This window comes from Rhinolophus hipposideros (assembly GCF_964194185.1).
Source record: "Rhinolophus hipposideros genome assembly, chromosome: 6".
Lineage (NCBI taxonomy): Eukaryota > Metazoa > Chordata > Mammalia > Chiroptera > Rhinolophidae > Rhinolophus > Rhinolophus hipposideros.
Window position 1 is genome coordinate 36,823,939 of NC_138052.1, and position 17,431 is coordinate 36,841,369.

Here is a 17,431-nt window from a genome sequence, read left to right on the forward strand (position 1 = left end):
GGACTTTCTTGATACTCTTCTCAATTCAACTTCTAATAATCTCCAAGTCAGAAAGAATCTTAAAAAGCAGCTTGTACATTTCACTTATCCCTATTTTGAATCACACCATCCACATGAAGTCATTATTTTCCACTGGAAGGGGTTGTCAATACTCTTCCAGAACAGTTTTTTTCCTTGTATCTCTTTATACAGTCCATGCTAGGCCTTCAATAAAGGGGGGAAAAAAAACACCAACAAACTCATTCTCCTTAACATAAAAGGTAGAGGCAAAGCAGAAAAAGAATTAGAGTAATTCTGCTTTCTCTTAGTTATCTGTCAAAATTACATCATTACCACCCTAACAATAACAGCAGTGGTACTTACTAACCAGCCAGGAACTGTGCTTAGAGACCATCTATATATTACCTCATTCAATCTCTCTCACAAACACTCTAAAATAAATACTCCTATTAATCCCATTTTACAGATAAGAAAATCTATAAAATTTTCAGTGGGTAGATTTTCAGAGGGTAGGTAGAAGTAACTTGCTCAAGGATGCAAGGTCAAAACCAAGGTCATCAAACCCGAGTTCAGGTCTTAACCAGCCACCATTCTCAAAACTTTCATTAAACTGGTCAGTCATCGTTTAGCTGCTTTTGTCTGCTGTTGTCATCCTTAACATTTTATACAAGCCTCAACATATTCTGCGCTTTAACCATCTTGATTTTGCTCTCAGGAAACAATCTTTACTCATGGTTATTTGGGCCACCTTTCAATCATGCCCTCTTTCCATTTTTCTAAACTTAAAACTAATTTCATATATTCTGTAACCTCAGATTATTTGCCCCCGAAAAAAAAGATCTTGACGTGGAAAAAAAAGAAAACAAGCTGCCTTTACAATACATCAAGTGATTTCTATTTCCCATTCCGCATCTCCACTTTTCAGTTCTCTTTTAACTTACTTACATCTCAAAATAAAAACAGAGGGGGGTGGTAGATGAGGGTAAAGGGGATAAAATATATGGTGATGGAAAGAGAACTGACTCTGGGTGGTGAATACAGAACGTGATATATAGATGATGTATTGCAGAATTGTGCACCTGAAATCTATGTAACTTTACTAACAATTGTCACTCCAACAAATTTTAATTAAAAATAATAATAAAAACAGAAATTAATGTAAGCCTGCAACATTTGGGGGCAAAGTTAGACAAATTCTAGACATAAAACTTTGAGGGAAGGTATACTTAACAACCACCACCTCCAAATGGGGCAAAACTCAGCCATTATGTGAGAACAGTTATGTCTCTTCTATGCTCAACACGCAGAGAGATAACACAAGTGCAACTTGCTCCAAAGTACCTGGGCCTTAGGAGGGGTGATAAGTGACATGGGCTGTCAGTTATGGCTGCAAAGAAAGGCTAACCGAAAGTCATCACACCATATAAGTCAATTCAGGGTCTTTTCTCCAGTCCACAAATGACCTGTGAAATATTTTTCACACCACACTCTATCTGAACTGGCAATGTGCAAGTTGCCAGGGCTTGGTTTTATATAGACTTCACTGCTATTAGAGGGTCTCTAGTGGGTGTGACTTTCAGAATATTAGCATGTAATTTGATCTTTCATGATAGATGAATACAAATAGCTTCTTGGACAAGTCCTATAGAACTGAAACCCAGCCCCTGGATCAGTTCATCCTGTAGTTAGAGGAAATAATTACAGATGATTTCAGGAAAGAAAGGGTTTTGACTGAAAGAGTTACACTACAAACATTACAGCTGTGACAGATGGACCCAAGATATGGTTTGGAAAGGAGGGAAAAAGAAGAAATTAATCTGTAACAAGGGCTGGTGAGAGAGATCAGGCTTAACTGAATGAAAATAAGTGAAAGGTTTAAGTTAGGCTACCCTGTAAGAACTACGAATCCCTAGTAAATTTACTTTGTCTACAGAATGAAATTGACTTTGCTACACCCTACTAGACATATAGATAATAACTATGCTAAGCTTCTGAGACTCTAATGTTTTGATCACCCACTCCATGCCTTACTGGTATCTTAAGACAAGGTTTTATTTCGACATGCTTGACCACATGGAAACCGTCCCTCATTTTCCACTTCATTCCCTCTGTATCAAATAGCCATGGCTCCCCTGCTTTGTTTCAACAGATAGGATCCCATCATCTCCCAGCTGTTTTGTTATATCTGCCTCAGCAGCTCAGGGCTAACTCCTTACCCTCCAGGATACAAACTGTGACTGGAACAATTTCTTTTTAACCTACTGGTAGGAAGGAGCCTGTTATTCCCCACCACACCCTCCACAAAACTCTGATATACGTAACTGAGGAGACCATTTCAAATCCCACTTCCTCCTAAATACTTAGTTAGAAGCGGTCTCAGCCCTCTCTGTTTCATTTCTAACTATGCCTGAAGTTTCTCTTTTCACCAAACAATACAGACCTTTCTATCTCTCCCATTGCCAGACAAATGGTGTGTTAGGCACCTACCACCTTACATAATTGTCCCAATTCTAAGGCTCATATGGTTAACCTATCATAATTTGAAGGGGGAGTGAATAAAATGAAAGGGATGTCAGCACAAGGGAGGTCCCTTCATCCTCTCAAATAGGAGACACCAGAGCATATTTCTGTGGAGGTGAGAAAAAGCACCCTTCACCCAGCAGCCTAACCAGAGCTTTCCTTTTCATCTACACTCCATCCCCACATTCAAGCCCATTCCTGCCTCAGACCTTCCCACCCTCTCCCGTGTATATTACCCTACTATAGCTTCTTCATAGCACTTAACACTGTGTAAAATTTGTCATTTACTTATTAGTTTGTTGATTTTTATGTTTCCCTCTCCCCCAACCCCTTCTTCCTCTATGCACCAAAATATAAACTGCATAAAAGAACTCTGCCTAGCGCATGGCTATAGCCCCATGCCTGGCACATACTAGGCACTCAATGTAAATGAAAACATATTAATTTCAACTTCTTAGTCTATGCTACACTTTGGTTTGGGTAGGGAGAGGAGGGGAGGTTTAAGGAATTGTATACAGCCTGGCAAGAAAATGACTAGGGGCGGGGCAGGGAGGAACCCTTTATGTCCTCAATTTAATATAGTAGCAACCAGGTATTTGAGATAAATTAAAAGATATCATTTGTAACTTGGATTTCAATTTTCAAGAGTGTCATCCAAGAGAAGCAGCCAAACAAAAAGACGTCTGGCAGACTCCGGGTATACCAGACAACTCCCTGGTGGACAATATCCCATTTGGAAAGGACTGCTTGGATCTCTAGTTGCAGACACCAGCTGATCTGCCCAGAACCATCCCCAGTGACCTCTGAGACAGCTTCTGTAGTTTGAAAATACAGCTCCTTCAAGTCAGAAATTGACATATTATCTCACTCCACCCCAGTCTTCTAACAGTTATTGACGCTATTAGGAAAGCCATGCTTCCATGCCTATTAATAACTTTCAGAAAGAACCCTTCGGAGGTGTCAAGAGAAAAATAGATCTGGCTGATGGAAGCCAAAGACGCAATCAGAGGTTACAATTAGAAATTTAATACATTTGAATAAAAAGAAAGTTGTAACATCTTCTGTATCACATGTTATTTGTTCAGAAGGCTTAAAACAAAATACTTAGTCAATGAATTCAAGGAATGTTGAATCGAAAACACTAGACTTTACAGAAAGTAACTCTAATTTTAAAGACCCTTTACCCATTTAAATAGGCCAGCACTAGCTACTAACTTTATCTGCACATCAATGATTTCAGGGCATTTGGCCTACCAAGCTATCATTAAGCCTTTATAGCTATTTACACCTTTATAAAGTTCCTCCAAGTGACACCTTTAATAGCCAACAAATCAATCTACTCTAATATAATGGAATAACTAATTAACATTAATCTTTAAAAAGACTTTTCATAGTGGTCTTTCTCCTCTCTCCTCCCCTCACTAGAATGTGATTAATGGAATTCTCTCACAACTTAGCTTGAAATATGCTTTTGCTAGTCGAGCAGCTAAAGCAGAATCAGATAATTGTGGTATGACTCAACAAATGCACAGCTGTTCATTTAAATATATCCATCAAAAGTATAAATACAATCATGAGAAAGAAAATGAGCCATGTACAACGTCAACACACAAGTTGAATGGGTCGGCATCGAAGTAACCACAACAAAAAAACAAAGAGGAGATGGGGAGATGAGGCAGGGAGCGGTTCTGCAAACCTGGTAGAAAGAGACCAGACAGAGATGTAACCTAAAAACCACCCATCCCACCCAAAACACTCACTGACCTAAATAATCGTGGTGAGTTAAAAGTAAAAATAAATATGCTCTACTAAGTGGGGAGAAAGAAATGAAATTTAGGAAATAGATGATGCTCCCAAAAGGTAGAAACTCCTGGAAGGTAAAAACGATGAATCTGATCTGTTATTAAAAACAAAACTAAACAAAGACCCTGAGGCAGAGGACAAAAGAAGGAGCAGGATTCTCGCCTCAATCCTCTTTCTACAACCTCTGAAGACTGTGATTATGAAATCATGAAAATATGGTAATCCTTCCAATAGTCGGTCCTAAAGCGAATAACTGGAATACATCACCCCATACCAGGCAACCCCTTGTGGAAGTTCCACACACGAGTCCCATTTTAACATGAAGAAAGGGAAACTGAGAAAGAGAAAACAGAGAATGTGAAGAGGAACCGGGGGAGCACTAATTAAGAAAAGTGCCTATGTCAGCACTCCAGACCCCATCCATGCCTTCTTCCTCAGGCATGGGCCACAGGCTCAATCAGAACGCGAGAAGCAGAGGCACTGAAAAGCCTCTCTTTTAATATAAAATTCAAAATAATAATAAAAAAAAAGAAGAAATGATAATTATGTGACGTGCTAGAAAAGCTAACTATTGCTATAATGACAATCATAAAATAACATATAAATGTATCAAATCAATACGTTGTACACTTTAGATTTATACAATGTTATGTGTGAAATATACTTCAATTAAAAATTTTTAATTCTGTTTATTTCTATTAAAAAGACAACCAACCAAAAAAAGAAAATAATAATAATAATAAGTATGCCTAATCCATGATGATGATTTCCAAGCACTCTGTAAACCATCAAATTCTCTCGGGGGTGGGGGATGGCCGCTAAGCCTGACTACTCAGCCATCTTGCATGGGGACCATTCACATTCTCCACATTGACAGGCAAACCTGTCATATCATTATAAGCAACAACTATTTAAACAATCACCACCTCCCTCAGTACCAAGTCCTCCCACATCTCTCGCTTCATTCTTTCACAGAAAACTTTCTACAAACACCAATATACATAGCTGCCTCCCTCTTCTGTATCTTCTCCTTCACTAAAATACCTCTTGTTAAGGTTCTAACTCTTTGTAGACCTTACCTTATTCTTCAGATTCACAAAAGAGCTTTCTCAAAACTGGGATTCCCAAGCTTCACCCCCAGAGATTTTGATTTCATTGAGCTGAGATGAGGCCTAAGAATCTCCCAGCCCTGCAGTAATTGGAGTGATACTGAGAATGCCTCCACTCTGTGGGATGATGGGGCTGATGACCCCCTTCTACCTCTGGGCTCTTCCCTGGCTGGGATTCAGAGGCTCCACTCTCTCCAGTGTCTCTATCTTTATGATTTGGACCTTCTCATCATCCTTGGAGGGCAGTTTCCTCTTATATCACTAATCCCTTAAATTTTGGCTTTCCTCCAGACCCCACATCTCAGCCTTCTTGTCTTCTCACTCAAAATGTTACCAAGTTTCTTAACTTCAGAGCCACCAAGCTGAGAATGAACCACCATGTTAAGAATGCAATTTTTACAAGTTTCCCTCCTCCCTATTTATTCCTTCCTTAGTACCTTCTTCCCCTACCATAAAATCCTTGTCATTTCAACTATTTATAAAATTATTTTTAAATGTATTATACATATTTCAAGTTACAAAGAAACAAAGGAAAAAGGTATAATAAACTATTTTTGACCTCCAGTTTCAAAAATAAACCTCCTACCACTCAGTTTCAAAAAAAAAGCAATCTTATTTCCTCTATTCTGTCCATTTTCTCCTGGGATATTTTAACAAGAATCCCAGATGTCACATCATTTCACTCCCAAATTCTCCAACAGGTAAGGATTTTTTGTAAACATAACTATAAAACCAACATCTCACCTAACAAAATTAAGTATTCCTCCTCCAAATATCATCTAAAAGCTAATCAATGTTTAAATCTTCAACGATTATAAACAAACCCCCACCCCACCCCCCCAAAAAAAAGAAAATTGCAGGGAGAATGGGATAGAATACCAAAAAGAAATTGTTTGTATTGCTTTTCTGTATTCACAACTAGTGGTGTAGTGTTAAGATTGTGGCAGTATTGAGAATACTGTGTGTATAATGTGGAAGAAAGCCAACGAGTAACTACAGCATACTCAAATCCTATGATCCCCTGCTATTTCAGAGAACCAGAATTCTCCGTGTGGAATTAAGGAGATACAGATGCAGTACAGAAAAGGTTAAGTAAGAACCTAATAAACTGAATTTGAATTGGAAGTATCAGTATGAAGCCATGAAGTATTTTATGCATATATTTATCCTTTGTCCTTCAAAAGATCTACAAACCATGATCCACCCAGCAGCCGTGAGCATTTCTGGTGCCCAGAATGTGGTGTTAAAATATCGTTTCCTACTAAAAAAAAAAAAAAAAAAAAAGTTGACTTGAACCACGAGGCTGCAATCACTAAATCCAGCCAGTGAAAAATTAGAGGTCAAGTGACTGGGCTCTTCAACAGATAAACTGTAAAGAAAGGGAAAAGCTGGACGGGGAACCTGCGGTTTAAGAGACTTAAAAGACATAAAAATATGTGCAAGACTAAAGTCCAGTGGCTAGACACGCGCACACAGGTGATAAAAACATAAAGGCAATGAAGCAATTACTATAGAAATCAGGAAAGTGGTTACTTCCAAGGGGAGAGGGGCTATGCGTGGCACGAGATGTGCCAACTCAAAGGGGCTAGGAGGTTGCTAATATTCTGTCTCTTGACCTGCGTGGTGGTCACAAAAAAATATTCACATTATAGTAATTAACTTACCTATGTATACTTAATGTGAATATCTGTACCTGTATTTTATTTTACAATAAAAATGTAAAAGAGAAGAAAGCAGACTGTGTGTTGTTAAAAAAAGGTGCAGACACACACACACACACACACACACACACACACACACACACACACACACAGAAAGAAACAGCATTGCCGTATCATGTATATATGCAAAAATTGTCCAGGTTTGTGTTACAAACAAGCTTATGAAGTAAACTTCTGAAATATCAACTACTTTTTCCACCTTCAAACAGGAAAGTTGTTCTTTCGAGTTCCAAGTTTATTAACTTTTAAGAGAGTAATAGGCATCAGTTACTTAGTCATAATCAGAAATCAAGCATTAAAATAAACAGCATCTTTTGATACCCTGGTTCTCCCTCTCTCCTATTTCAATTATGCAAGTTTCCCTGGTTAAGGATATAGAAAGATTGTCACTGTACCATTATCATGAAATAAGAAATATTAACATAAAGATGTGAATGAACCCTTCCTTACAAAGTTTATCTATACATTTAACCCAATTCCAAAAATATTAACAGGTTTTCTTCTTAAGGAGAAGGGAGTGGTGACTGGATATGATTACTTTAAACTTCATATATATTTTTTAATTACATATACAAAACATGAAAATTCTGTGAAATAGAACTTTAAAACTCTGTAAAAAGGAACTTAAATATAAAAATTCTGTAAAATGGGGCCAGCCCGATGGCGCAGGAGGTTGGAGCTCCGCACTCCTAACTCCTAAGGCTGCCGGTTCGAATCCCACATGGGCCAGTGGGCTCTCAACCACAAGGTTGCCATTTCGATTCCTTGACTCCCACAAGAGATGGTGGGCTGTGCTCTCTGCAACTAGCAATGGCAACTGGACCTTGAGCTGAGCTGAGCCCTCCACAACTAAGACTGAAAGGACAACAACTTGAAGCTGAACGGCACCCTCCACAATTACGACTGAAAGGACAACTTGACTTGGAAAAAAAGTCCTGGAAGTATACACTGTTCCCCAATAAAGTCCTGTTCCCCTTCCCCAATTAAAAAACATACACACACAAATTAAATGTTATGGAATATAGGTAAAAAAAAAAAAAAAATTCTGTAAAATGGATCCACCCCTACCAAAAAGATAAAATATAGTAAGCCCTAAGAGTTAAAAAACAGTGTGATCCTTGTACACGCATAGGCAAAAAGACCAATGAAACTAAACAATATCCCAGAAATAGATCAAAATGTATATGGGAATTTATAATACAAAAGAAATCAAAGAGAAAAGTTGGTACTATTCAATGAAACTGGCATGATTAGCCAATGACAGAGACTGCTAATTTTCTACTAAAACTCCCTCTTTGCTTCTTTCTGGTTCCATACTGACCAGCAGAAACTGCATCTTCTACCCTCCCTGACAGCTAGATATGCCCACATAACTAAGTTCTCACCAATGGAAGTAGAAGTGACGTGTGCAACTTCTGATCATCTGCCCTGGACTTTCCCCTCTGTCCTTCGCACCGAGGGAACTCAGATATGGTAGAAAGCCAGTTATGACCATGCAGATAACTACAGTGACAATTACGGGAGCAATGAGACAGAAGGATCCTAAGTCTCAATGACTGGTGGATATGAGCTGCTCTGCTGACCCTATGCACTCACACTGGGACTGTTAAGTGAAGAAAAACTCAACTTCGATGTCATTTGAGCCATAGCATATTTTGGTCCCTTGGTTACAGCAACACAGCCTTACCCTAATTAATAGAGCACCTAAAGAAAAATGAAGTTGGATTCATAACTAACATTCCAGGTGGATCAAATTTTTAAATCTAAAAAAAGAACCACATGACACCAGAAGGAACCATGAGATAGGCTTTTAACTCTAGGAATGGAAAACGTCTTTCACCTGTGATATAAAATACTGAAGCCACAAAAACTTTTACTATATATTCATTTCTATAAACATTTTTGAACATTTTTTATTGACTATTTCTTTCACTAGAACGTAAGCTCCATGGAACAAGAACTGGGATCTATTGGGGCGGCCAGATTGCTCAGGTGATTAGGGTATGAGCTCTGAACAACAAGGTTATCGGTTCGATTCCCACATGGGCCAGTGAGCTGCGCCCTCCACAACTAGATAGAAAGCAATGAGGGGCCACTGAACTTCCGGAGGTGCAGCCAGATGGCTCAGTTGTTTAGAGCGCAAGCTCTCAACAAGGTTGCAGGTTCAATTCCCGCATGGGATAGTGGGCTGTGCCCCCTGCAACTAAAGATTGAAAATGGCAACTGGACTTGGAACAGCGCTGCGCCCTCCACAACTAGAGTGAAGGACAATGACTTGGAGCTGATGGGCGCTGGAGAAACACACTGTTCCCCAATATTCCCCAATAAAAAAAAATTTAAAAGAACTGGGATCTGTTTTCTTTACTACTGTAAAGCCTGGTGCCTAGAACAAGTGCTTAGTACCTGGGTATTCAATAAGTATTTGTTGAATGAATAAATTAGTAAATTTAAGGATACAAATTTTGAATAATCTGCACAGGAAAATAATTATTTTTATACAAATAACAGATATAAATATCACAAAGAGAATAAAGAGTGGGGAACTGATTTTGCTAATGCATAGGAACACCTATGAACTGACAATGAAAAAGATCAAGAACCTAATAGGAAAACAGACAAGGAACACAAACATGGAGGGAACAGAATGACCTTTAAATTTATGAAAAGGTGCTCAGTGTCAATCAAAATAAGAAAAATGCAAATTAAAGCTACATTGAACTGTCATTTTTAACCTATCAATTTGGCAAAGAAAAAAAAAAAACCTATCAGTTTGGCAACCATACTGTGATTGGCAAGGGTGTGAGGAAGCAATGCTCTCATCCATTGCTGGTGAAACCTAAAACTTTGCACGCTGTATGACCAGAGTACTTTGGCAATAAATTTCTACCAAAATTAAAATGTGCAGACCCTTTGACCCAGCCATTCCACTACTAGAAATGGATGCTATGGATATGCTCACGGACATGTTTCAAATGATGTATGTACAAGGTTATTCCCTACAGACTAGTTAATGATAATAAAACTGAAAATGATCTATATGGCCATCAAGAAAATACTGGTTAAATAAATCACAGCATATCTCTACAGTGGAATATTAGGCATCCATCTTTTAAAAAATGTATTAATACTGAAGTATTAATATTGAAAATAATATAAAAAGTATTAATATTGAAGAACTTCCAAGAAGTATTATTTCAATGAAAAAAGGTACAAAACAGGATATATCACTACCATCTGTGTAAAAAAAAAATTCATTAATCTATAGGTTGCGTGCTGGTGTATTATTTATGCTTTAAAACCTCTGAAAGAATACACAAGAAATTGGTAACAGTGATTGCCTCTAGGAAGGGTAACTGGGCACTTGGGTGACAAGGGGAGAAGGAAGATTTATTTTTCACCCTGTTATACCTTTCTAATCTTATAAACATCGGTTATATTACCGTCCTAAAAAATAATATTTTATAAAGTAACATCAATATATTCATTCCCTACCCCCAATATCTGAGAACTTCTCTGGTGATTCTCACTGTCACCCACCCTATAAAACTACGGAGCTAAACAATTTTAACCATTTCAGAATCACAGGGTTAGCAATTAACTAACACTGTCATCTCCTCTTCTTTCCTCAAATAAATATATATGCAAAATGAAGTCAGTCTCTTAATTCCAACCCTATTACTCACTACTTTCTCTTAAAACTAATTCAACCTCATGCCACCTTAAATGGGCATAAAAGTATTTCAAAATGCTCCAAGGATGGTAGCCAAAACTAACAACTAAGCTAATATATTAACACAGCCTAATGCCAAAGAAGTTCCTTCCAGGCATCCAGAAGATGAAAATTTGACATAACTGACACCTCGGCAACAGCCCAAAGCTGTACATCATCTGCCCTGGAAAATAAAAACTCACACCCTTAATGACTAAAAGCCTAACGTCAACAGTCATGACTTTTGTTCTTTCCCTAATGTAAAAGGTCTCCCCCCACATCCCTCTTTAAATTATAGGCTAACCTCTCACTCAAGGACTGGCTATTATTATGTTACAGCCATATAAGGAACACTAAGCAGTCATTATTTAGCTGAGATTCTGCTTAAAAGGGAAAAAACTCTGCTTAAAAGAAAAAAATATCCACAACATAAGAAGTGGAAGGAAAAAGCAAGTTGTAAAACAAAATGTATAGTCATGTTCCATCAATTTTTAAACATAATTAATATGCATACTTTGTACACTAAAAAACCTCTATGTGAAAAAGTATGTGTTCCAAATTATTAGCTACAGGTGAGAGAAGGAATAAAGAAAATCTAATCATATATATATACTACTACTTGGAATTTTTTTGTACTACTTGGAATTAAGTAATCAAAAATAAACTTTTATATAAAGAAAAAAATTTTTAATAATAAATTGGACTTCCTTTAAAAAAAGAAAGCACCTTACAGCTACTAAATATCTTCCCCCAAAGTGACAAACCTAAGGAGGCTGCATGGACCCGAGCAGGCTTTAATCTTGAATTCCTTGCTTCTGTCTCTCTACACAAGTTTCAAATCATATCTGAGCAATCCCAACATTTAACTCAGAGAGCCACACACACCAACATTTAGCACCCCTCATAAAGATTTTAGACTCTAGTTTAAAGTAGGTATTTGTATTACCTCCATAGTTTAACACAAACTTAACAGCATTCCATCCTGATGGCAAGCTTTCTTTACAGAGATTTCAAAGTACTCCACAGGAAGCATATTATGAAAATATAGTTCCGGAAAACTTAAAAATATGGAGACAGTGAAAAGATCAGTGGTTGCCAGGGATTGGGGGTAGGGGTGGGGTTATGAAGCAGGCAGAGCACAGAGGATATTTAAGACAGTAAAAGTATTCTGTATGACACTATAATGGTGAATGCATGCCATTATACATTTGTCCAAACCCATAGCACATATAACACCAAGAATAAACCCTAACGTAAACTATGGGCTTTGGGATGATGTACCAACGTAGGGTCATCTACAGTAACAAATGTACCACTCTGGTGGGGGACATTAACAGTGGGGGAGGTCGTGTGTGGATGAGAACAAGGAATATGGTAACTCTGTACTTCCTGCTTAATTTTGCTGTGAACATAAAACTGCTCTAAAACATAAAGTCTATTTAAAATGGGGGAGGGGGGGCAGTAGTGGCCCTGTAAGGAGAAAAATATGGCAGCAGCGTTTTATATATAGGGAAATGTTGGTAGCATGTGAACAATTTGGCCAAAGTGAAAGAAAAACTGTGCAGCTCCACTGAAAAAAGCCTACCTTGAAGGCAATGCAAGAACTAAGGACAATTAGGCTGAGTCCTAACTTTCTTACACTGGTTTCATATAAACCAACAAAATGATCATTGCGGCTAAGAATTTACCGGGTAGATCTGATCTTCGCCAAAGAGCATTAAAAGAGGTGGTTTGTGGAAACAGCTCTCCCGCTGGCTCCAGCAATGCTGCTGTGAGAGCTCCTGGGGAAAAGCTGACTCAGCTACCTTAGAGCTGGCTCCGAGTCATACTATCTTCCAGCAGTTCTTCAAGTTGTGTGCTCCTGTTCAGAGCTCTGCTCACTCGTTCACCAGAGAAGCGGGGAGTGGGAGAGGCGTTCCTGGAGTCTCCTGGAATAATGAGAAGTTCTCCAGTAGCTCCCGTGCTGGCAACACGGTGCTCACAAGGAGCTCAGGGCTGCAGAGGAAAAGAAGAACACCAGCTAAGCAAAGGAAAATTCTGTAGTTGCAAATGTACTGGCTAAAGCAAGTGCATACTTGACAAGCCTTTCAATTGGGACCACAAAGCTAAGGCCGATTTACCATTGAAGCAAGTATGGAAAGGGTTGAAAAACACTGACATGCTGCGTATGTCGGCATCAGATATCCTCAATGGTCTTTAAATATTTTTTTTCCAAATGACACAAAACCCAGTAAGATCTGCAGCTGGTAAATTTCAAAATCAAGTTGCTTTACAGCCCATATACCATTTACTCTAGCATTAAAAAAGAAACAAAAAACCAATGGCTTTGCATGTGAATTGTTGTATGTACTTTGTTAAAAAATAAAAAGTTCAAGCACTAGACAATATGGAACAAAAGTCTCTTCCAGAAGCCCAGCCACTCCTAAAAACACCCCATATAACAGAGTCACCAGTTTCTTATGTTGCCACCCAGAAATAATCTGGTTTTGGTCCATTTTCAGCCACCATTCTCAGTTGTAGATAGATCTAGTTCAAAGGCTCATAAACAATGGTGGAAAAAGAGCACACAACGGAAGGGAAGGGGGCCCTAGATAACTAACAAAAAAACAAAAAGCCACCCAAACTCCTTTTTCCTTTAGGAAGACTTTAAAAACATCAACGTTTGCCAAAGGAAGAGGAAATTGTTATTAGAACCAAACTTTCCCATTCAAATAGTTAAGTGACAACAAAACACTGAAGAACTCCTTTCGGAAAACAGCACTTTTTTTTTTAACCTCAACGAACATTTTGCCAAGAAAACTTTCATGTAAATAAATCTAAGCAGAAAACAAACCCAAAATACAGCATTCCTAAAATAATTAGTTGGAAGGGAAATCACATCAACCTTGAAATTCAAGGGAAATGCTTTACAAATAATGTCAAACCTTTCCTTGCTTTGGTTTAAATGGAGGCTCACATCAATTTGATTGCAAAATTGTAAGACACGTAAAAGGCATACAAGAAATAAGACACACAAAAATATCCCCCCTGTAGGAAGGTCAAGCAAAAATGTAACATTTTTCAGCAATCATTTAGAGATGTTAAAAGAGTCAAAATCAGTTTTCAGAGTGGAAATCCTTACAAACAAACTCGTCAGCTAAGCAGCACTCACAAACCTTGAGTTTCAGAACAAACTGTTGAAATCCTGGTATTTTCCAAGATCCTGGGGCCAGGGAAATTTGGCAGATTCACACTGAAGTTGCTTTCCCCTCTGCCAAAGACTAGCTGCATTTTAGGAGGCAGCCAGTGCTACGTTGCCCTGTCAAGGGCCAATTATGTCTTTAATTTATAAGAATGCACTGTTTGGGGGGAGGTTTAGATAAGCCAGAAAATAAGGAAATACTGGTGCATAATGTTCCAATTCTCTTCTTAAAAATCAGAGATGGCGCCATTTTTTTTTTTTTCAATTACAAAGGTGCTTCTTCTTCCCTAGCCCTCACCTTCACTGCATAAAATTCCTTCTGATGCTTCCAACCTGTGTCCAGGTTCTCTCGCCTCTGTTCAGCTTTCTCTAACGATTCTTATATTTTCCAGATCTTTCCATTCTAAGTCCTCTGGTATTTATACTCTATATGACCCTTAATCAACCTGGCCCTTAACCCTCTGCTTTGAACTGGGTTTATCTCAAAACCAAGTGACAAACTAGGCAAGGATAACATATTATTTACTCTTCTGCTATATCCTTTCTTTATAGAACCTCGTACCTAGCATTGAGTTGGTGCTCAAGAGTTATTTGATAAATATCAAGTCTCCAAATTAAACATAATTTAGTATCTGTTTTAAAATTCATCACACTCTCAAGTAACCCATGGACTGAATTCAAAACCGTGGTGTAGTACAAAGAAGAACTCAAGTTGGTAAAATGGGAGCTAAAATTGACAGCAAATTCTGGACATTTAACTCTTCAAATGTTCCAGTCAGAACACATCTCCCAACAAATACCCTTCACACCAATAAGCAAGGTTGGCAGTTGTGTTCAAACCTCCACATATAATTAAAAAAACAAAAACAACAAAAAAGGAGACAAATGTACCAACTAAAATCAGTGCTCTAAAATAAGTATGTATATAGCGATCTCCAGCAACTTGTCACGAAACTTTCACTGTGCTGCGTTTTTTCTAAAACGTTAGCCAACGCATTTGTTTGGCAATAGAAGTTTAATTATTGGCAGTTAATCATGCCTCATGCCGGGTGAAAATCTAACCCATAAAGGTCAGAGGCACATTCCTGTGAAGTGGTGGAGGGTGAGTGTGAGGAAGGGGAGAAAGAGAAATTCAAAATAAAATGTTCCAACTCCAATTGGGAGCTTAACATGGTAGTATATTTTTTCTTTAATCCAATTTAAAAGAACATGGATAGTTTCTTAAAAGTCATTGTATCTGATGGGACCTGACTGATAGGCAAGCATAAAAGTTACTTAAAATCAAACAAGTTCTTGGCAGTGAAGATAGCAGCTAAACAACAGGGGGTGGAAATTCAGGGCAAGTTCTCTCAACTTTTTAGTTATAACTGTATCCTTGGCTTCTAGAAAATGAGGCTTCCAAATACTCTAAACCCCTGCCCTTTCAAGATGTCTTCCCTTGTATGGTGATGGATATTAGACTTAGTGTGGTGATCATTTTACAACACAAACAAATATCAAATCATTATGTTGTATACCTGAAACTAATATAATGTTATCGGTCAATTATACCTCAATTAAAAAAAAAAAAGACACCATACCTTTCCTGTCTATCCACTGAGCCCCATAACCCAAATAAATCCTGGTGTATCTTGCTGTAGAATTACTGTTAACTGAAATTATTATAAACCACATGCTAGCAATCATATAGACTTAGGAAACAGCCAAACCCAGTTTCCCAACCTACTAAACATGAGCTTACACAAATCATTTCACCTATGTGTTTCAGTTTCCTTTCCCATGAAACAGGGTACATTCCTCCCACCTTTGAGAGTTACTAATAATGCCAGCTATCATTTAGTGAATCCTTGGTTCTAGAACTGTGCTAACCTCATACTTGTTTTATCTGATTTAGCCCTAACAACACAAAAATTGAGAGGAAGGTATTATTATTCCCATTTGAAAGACAAGTAAACAATGTTAGAGAGGATAAGTAAAATTGTCCAAGATCACACATGTTTAATACGTGGCAAAACCAAGAATCAATTCAAGTTTTGTGGACTCCAAAATGTATATTTTTACTGCAAGCTAACTTGCATCTTGACTGTAAGAACTGAACGGAATGCTTATACTAAATATCCTTAATTCCCTTTCCTGTTTTCTACCCCTCAGAATACCAGAAGTGCTAAAACAGCATGGCAGAAATGCATAATGCACACCAATTCCAAACAATAACACAAATCATATACGTGATACTACAAATGTCCTTTTGTTCTGGCTCTAAAATAATACTGCTACAACCAAGCATATAGATGTTGAGTGTCCTTGAAGAATGAGCTACTCCAGATACTTGAATACGTGGACAAGATAGGTATGACCTATTGTAATTCTGGAGAAAGGCAATAGGGATATTATCTGGTGTCCAAGATTCCCAATCTCCCAGTAGGAAAACACAGGTCACATACCCTAGACAACTGATAAACTCTGAGGGATACTACACAGCACAAAGAACAAGGAAAGCCATATAAAGCTGAGAAAAGATAACTGCTGATTGAATCAGGAAGTACAGAGGAGCACGGAAATACAACAGGTCCCCTTCTCTGGGTGTTTCCAAATTATAAATATAAATATAATAAACATTCTTTGGGATTTGGGAATGAGAAATGAGAATTTCCAGAAATTTCTCCAGAATTCCTCAAATTATAAATTATTCTTAAAACATTTCCAAACATTCTTTACTCATTACTATGGATACCTTAAAAAAATTGTTAAATAAATAAGAAATAAAGTTAATAGTATTTACAAAGAATTGTATCCTATAACAAATATTCAAATACTGGAAAATGAGAGTGAACACTATTGGGTAGTAGTCCAAGAGTGGGCCAAATCCAACCTGCAGTCTGTTTTGGTAAATAAAAGTTGTATTGGAATGCAGCCCCACTTGTTCCTTTCATGTATAGTCTATGGCGGTTTTCACACTGAAACAGCAGAGCTGATTGTTGTCACAGAGTCCATATGGCTTGCAAAGCCTAAAATATTTACTATCTCGCCCTTTAAAGAAAAAGTTTGGTGACCCCTGCAATAACCTGCATTTGGATCTACAAGCAAGGTTAACAGCACTACTCAGAATCACATGTTGAAATTGCCATTTGTAAAGACTTATTTCGCTTCAGAAACATATTTCTTGGAATACTACTCCCAGGATTTGTATACACTATGCTATGCGTATAAACTTATATTTATTCTATTTGCAAGGATGACTCACTAGCAGCAGCTGATAGGGCCACGCACACATATTTACAACACAGCAACAGCTACCAGTAATCATGACCAATTCTTTCCTCTGTGCACCGACTCTGCCCTAGCTCTCAGAAATGTCAATCTTATCCTTCAACTCCACAGGTTAGCT

The 17,431-nt window shown here is 37.9% G+C and overlaps 2 protein-coding genes across 3 annotated transcripts in view; both read right to left on the bottom strand.

The window, feature by feature from the left end:
• Window positions 1-12,857, bottom strand: part of ACVR1 (activin A receptor type 1) — an 86,327-nt gene extending 73,470 nt beyond the window's left edge. Inside the window, exon 1 of one of the 2 annotated variants that reach the window (XM_081052576.1) lies at window positions 12,668-12,857. The gene's annotated coding sequence lies outside the window, so the exon portion shown is untranslated. Of the gene's footprint in view, window positions 1-12,550 lie in introns of both variants that reach the window. The other variant, XM_081052575.1, reaches the window with a different exon arrangement.
• CCDC148 (coiled-coil domain containing 148) overlaps window positions 12,740-17,431 on the bottom strand; it is a gene marked incomplete at its 3' end in the record, with an annotated part of 459,403 nt that continues 454,711 nt past the window's right edge. The window contains exon 13 of the mRNA XM_081052570.1: window positions 12,740-12,857. Coding sequence (XP_080908696.1) covers window positions 12,740-12,857 — 118 coding nt within the window. The remainder of the gene's footprint in view (window positions 12,858-17,431) is intronic.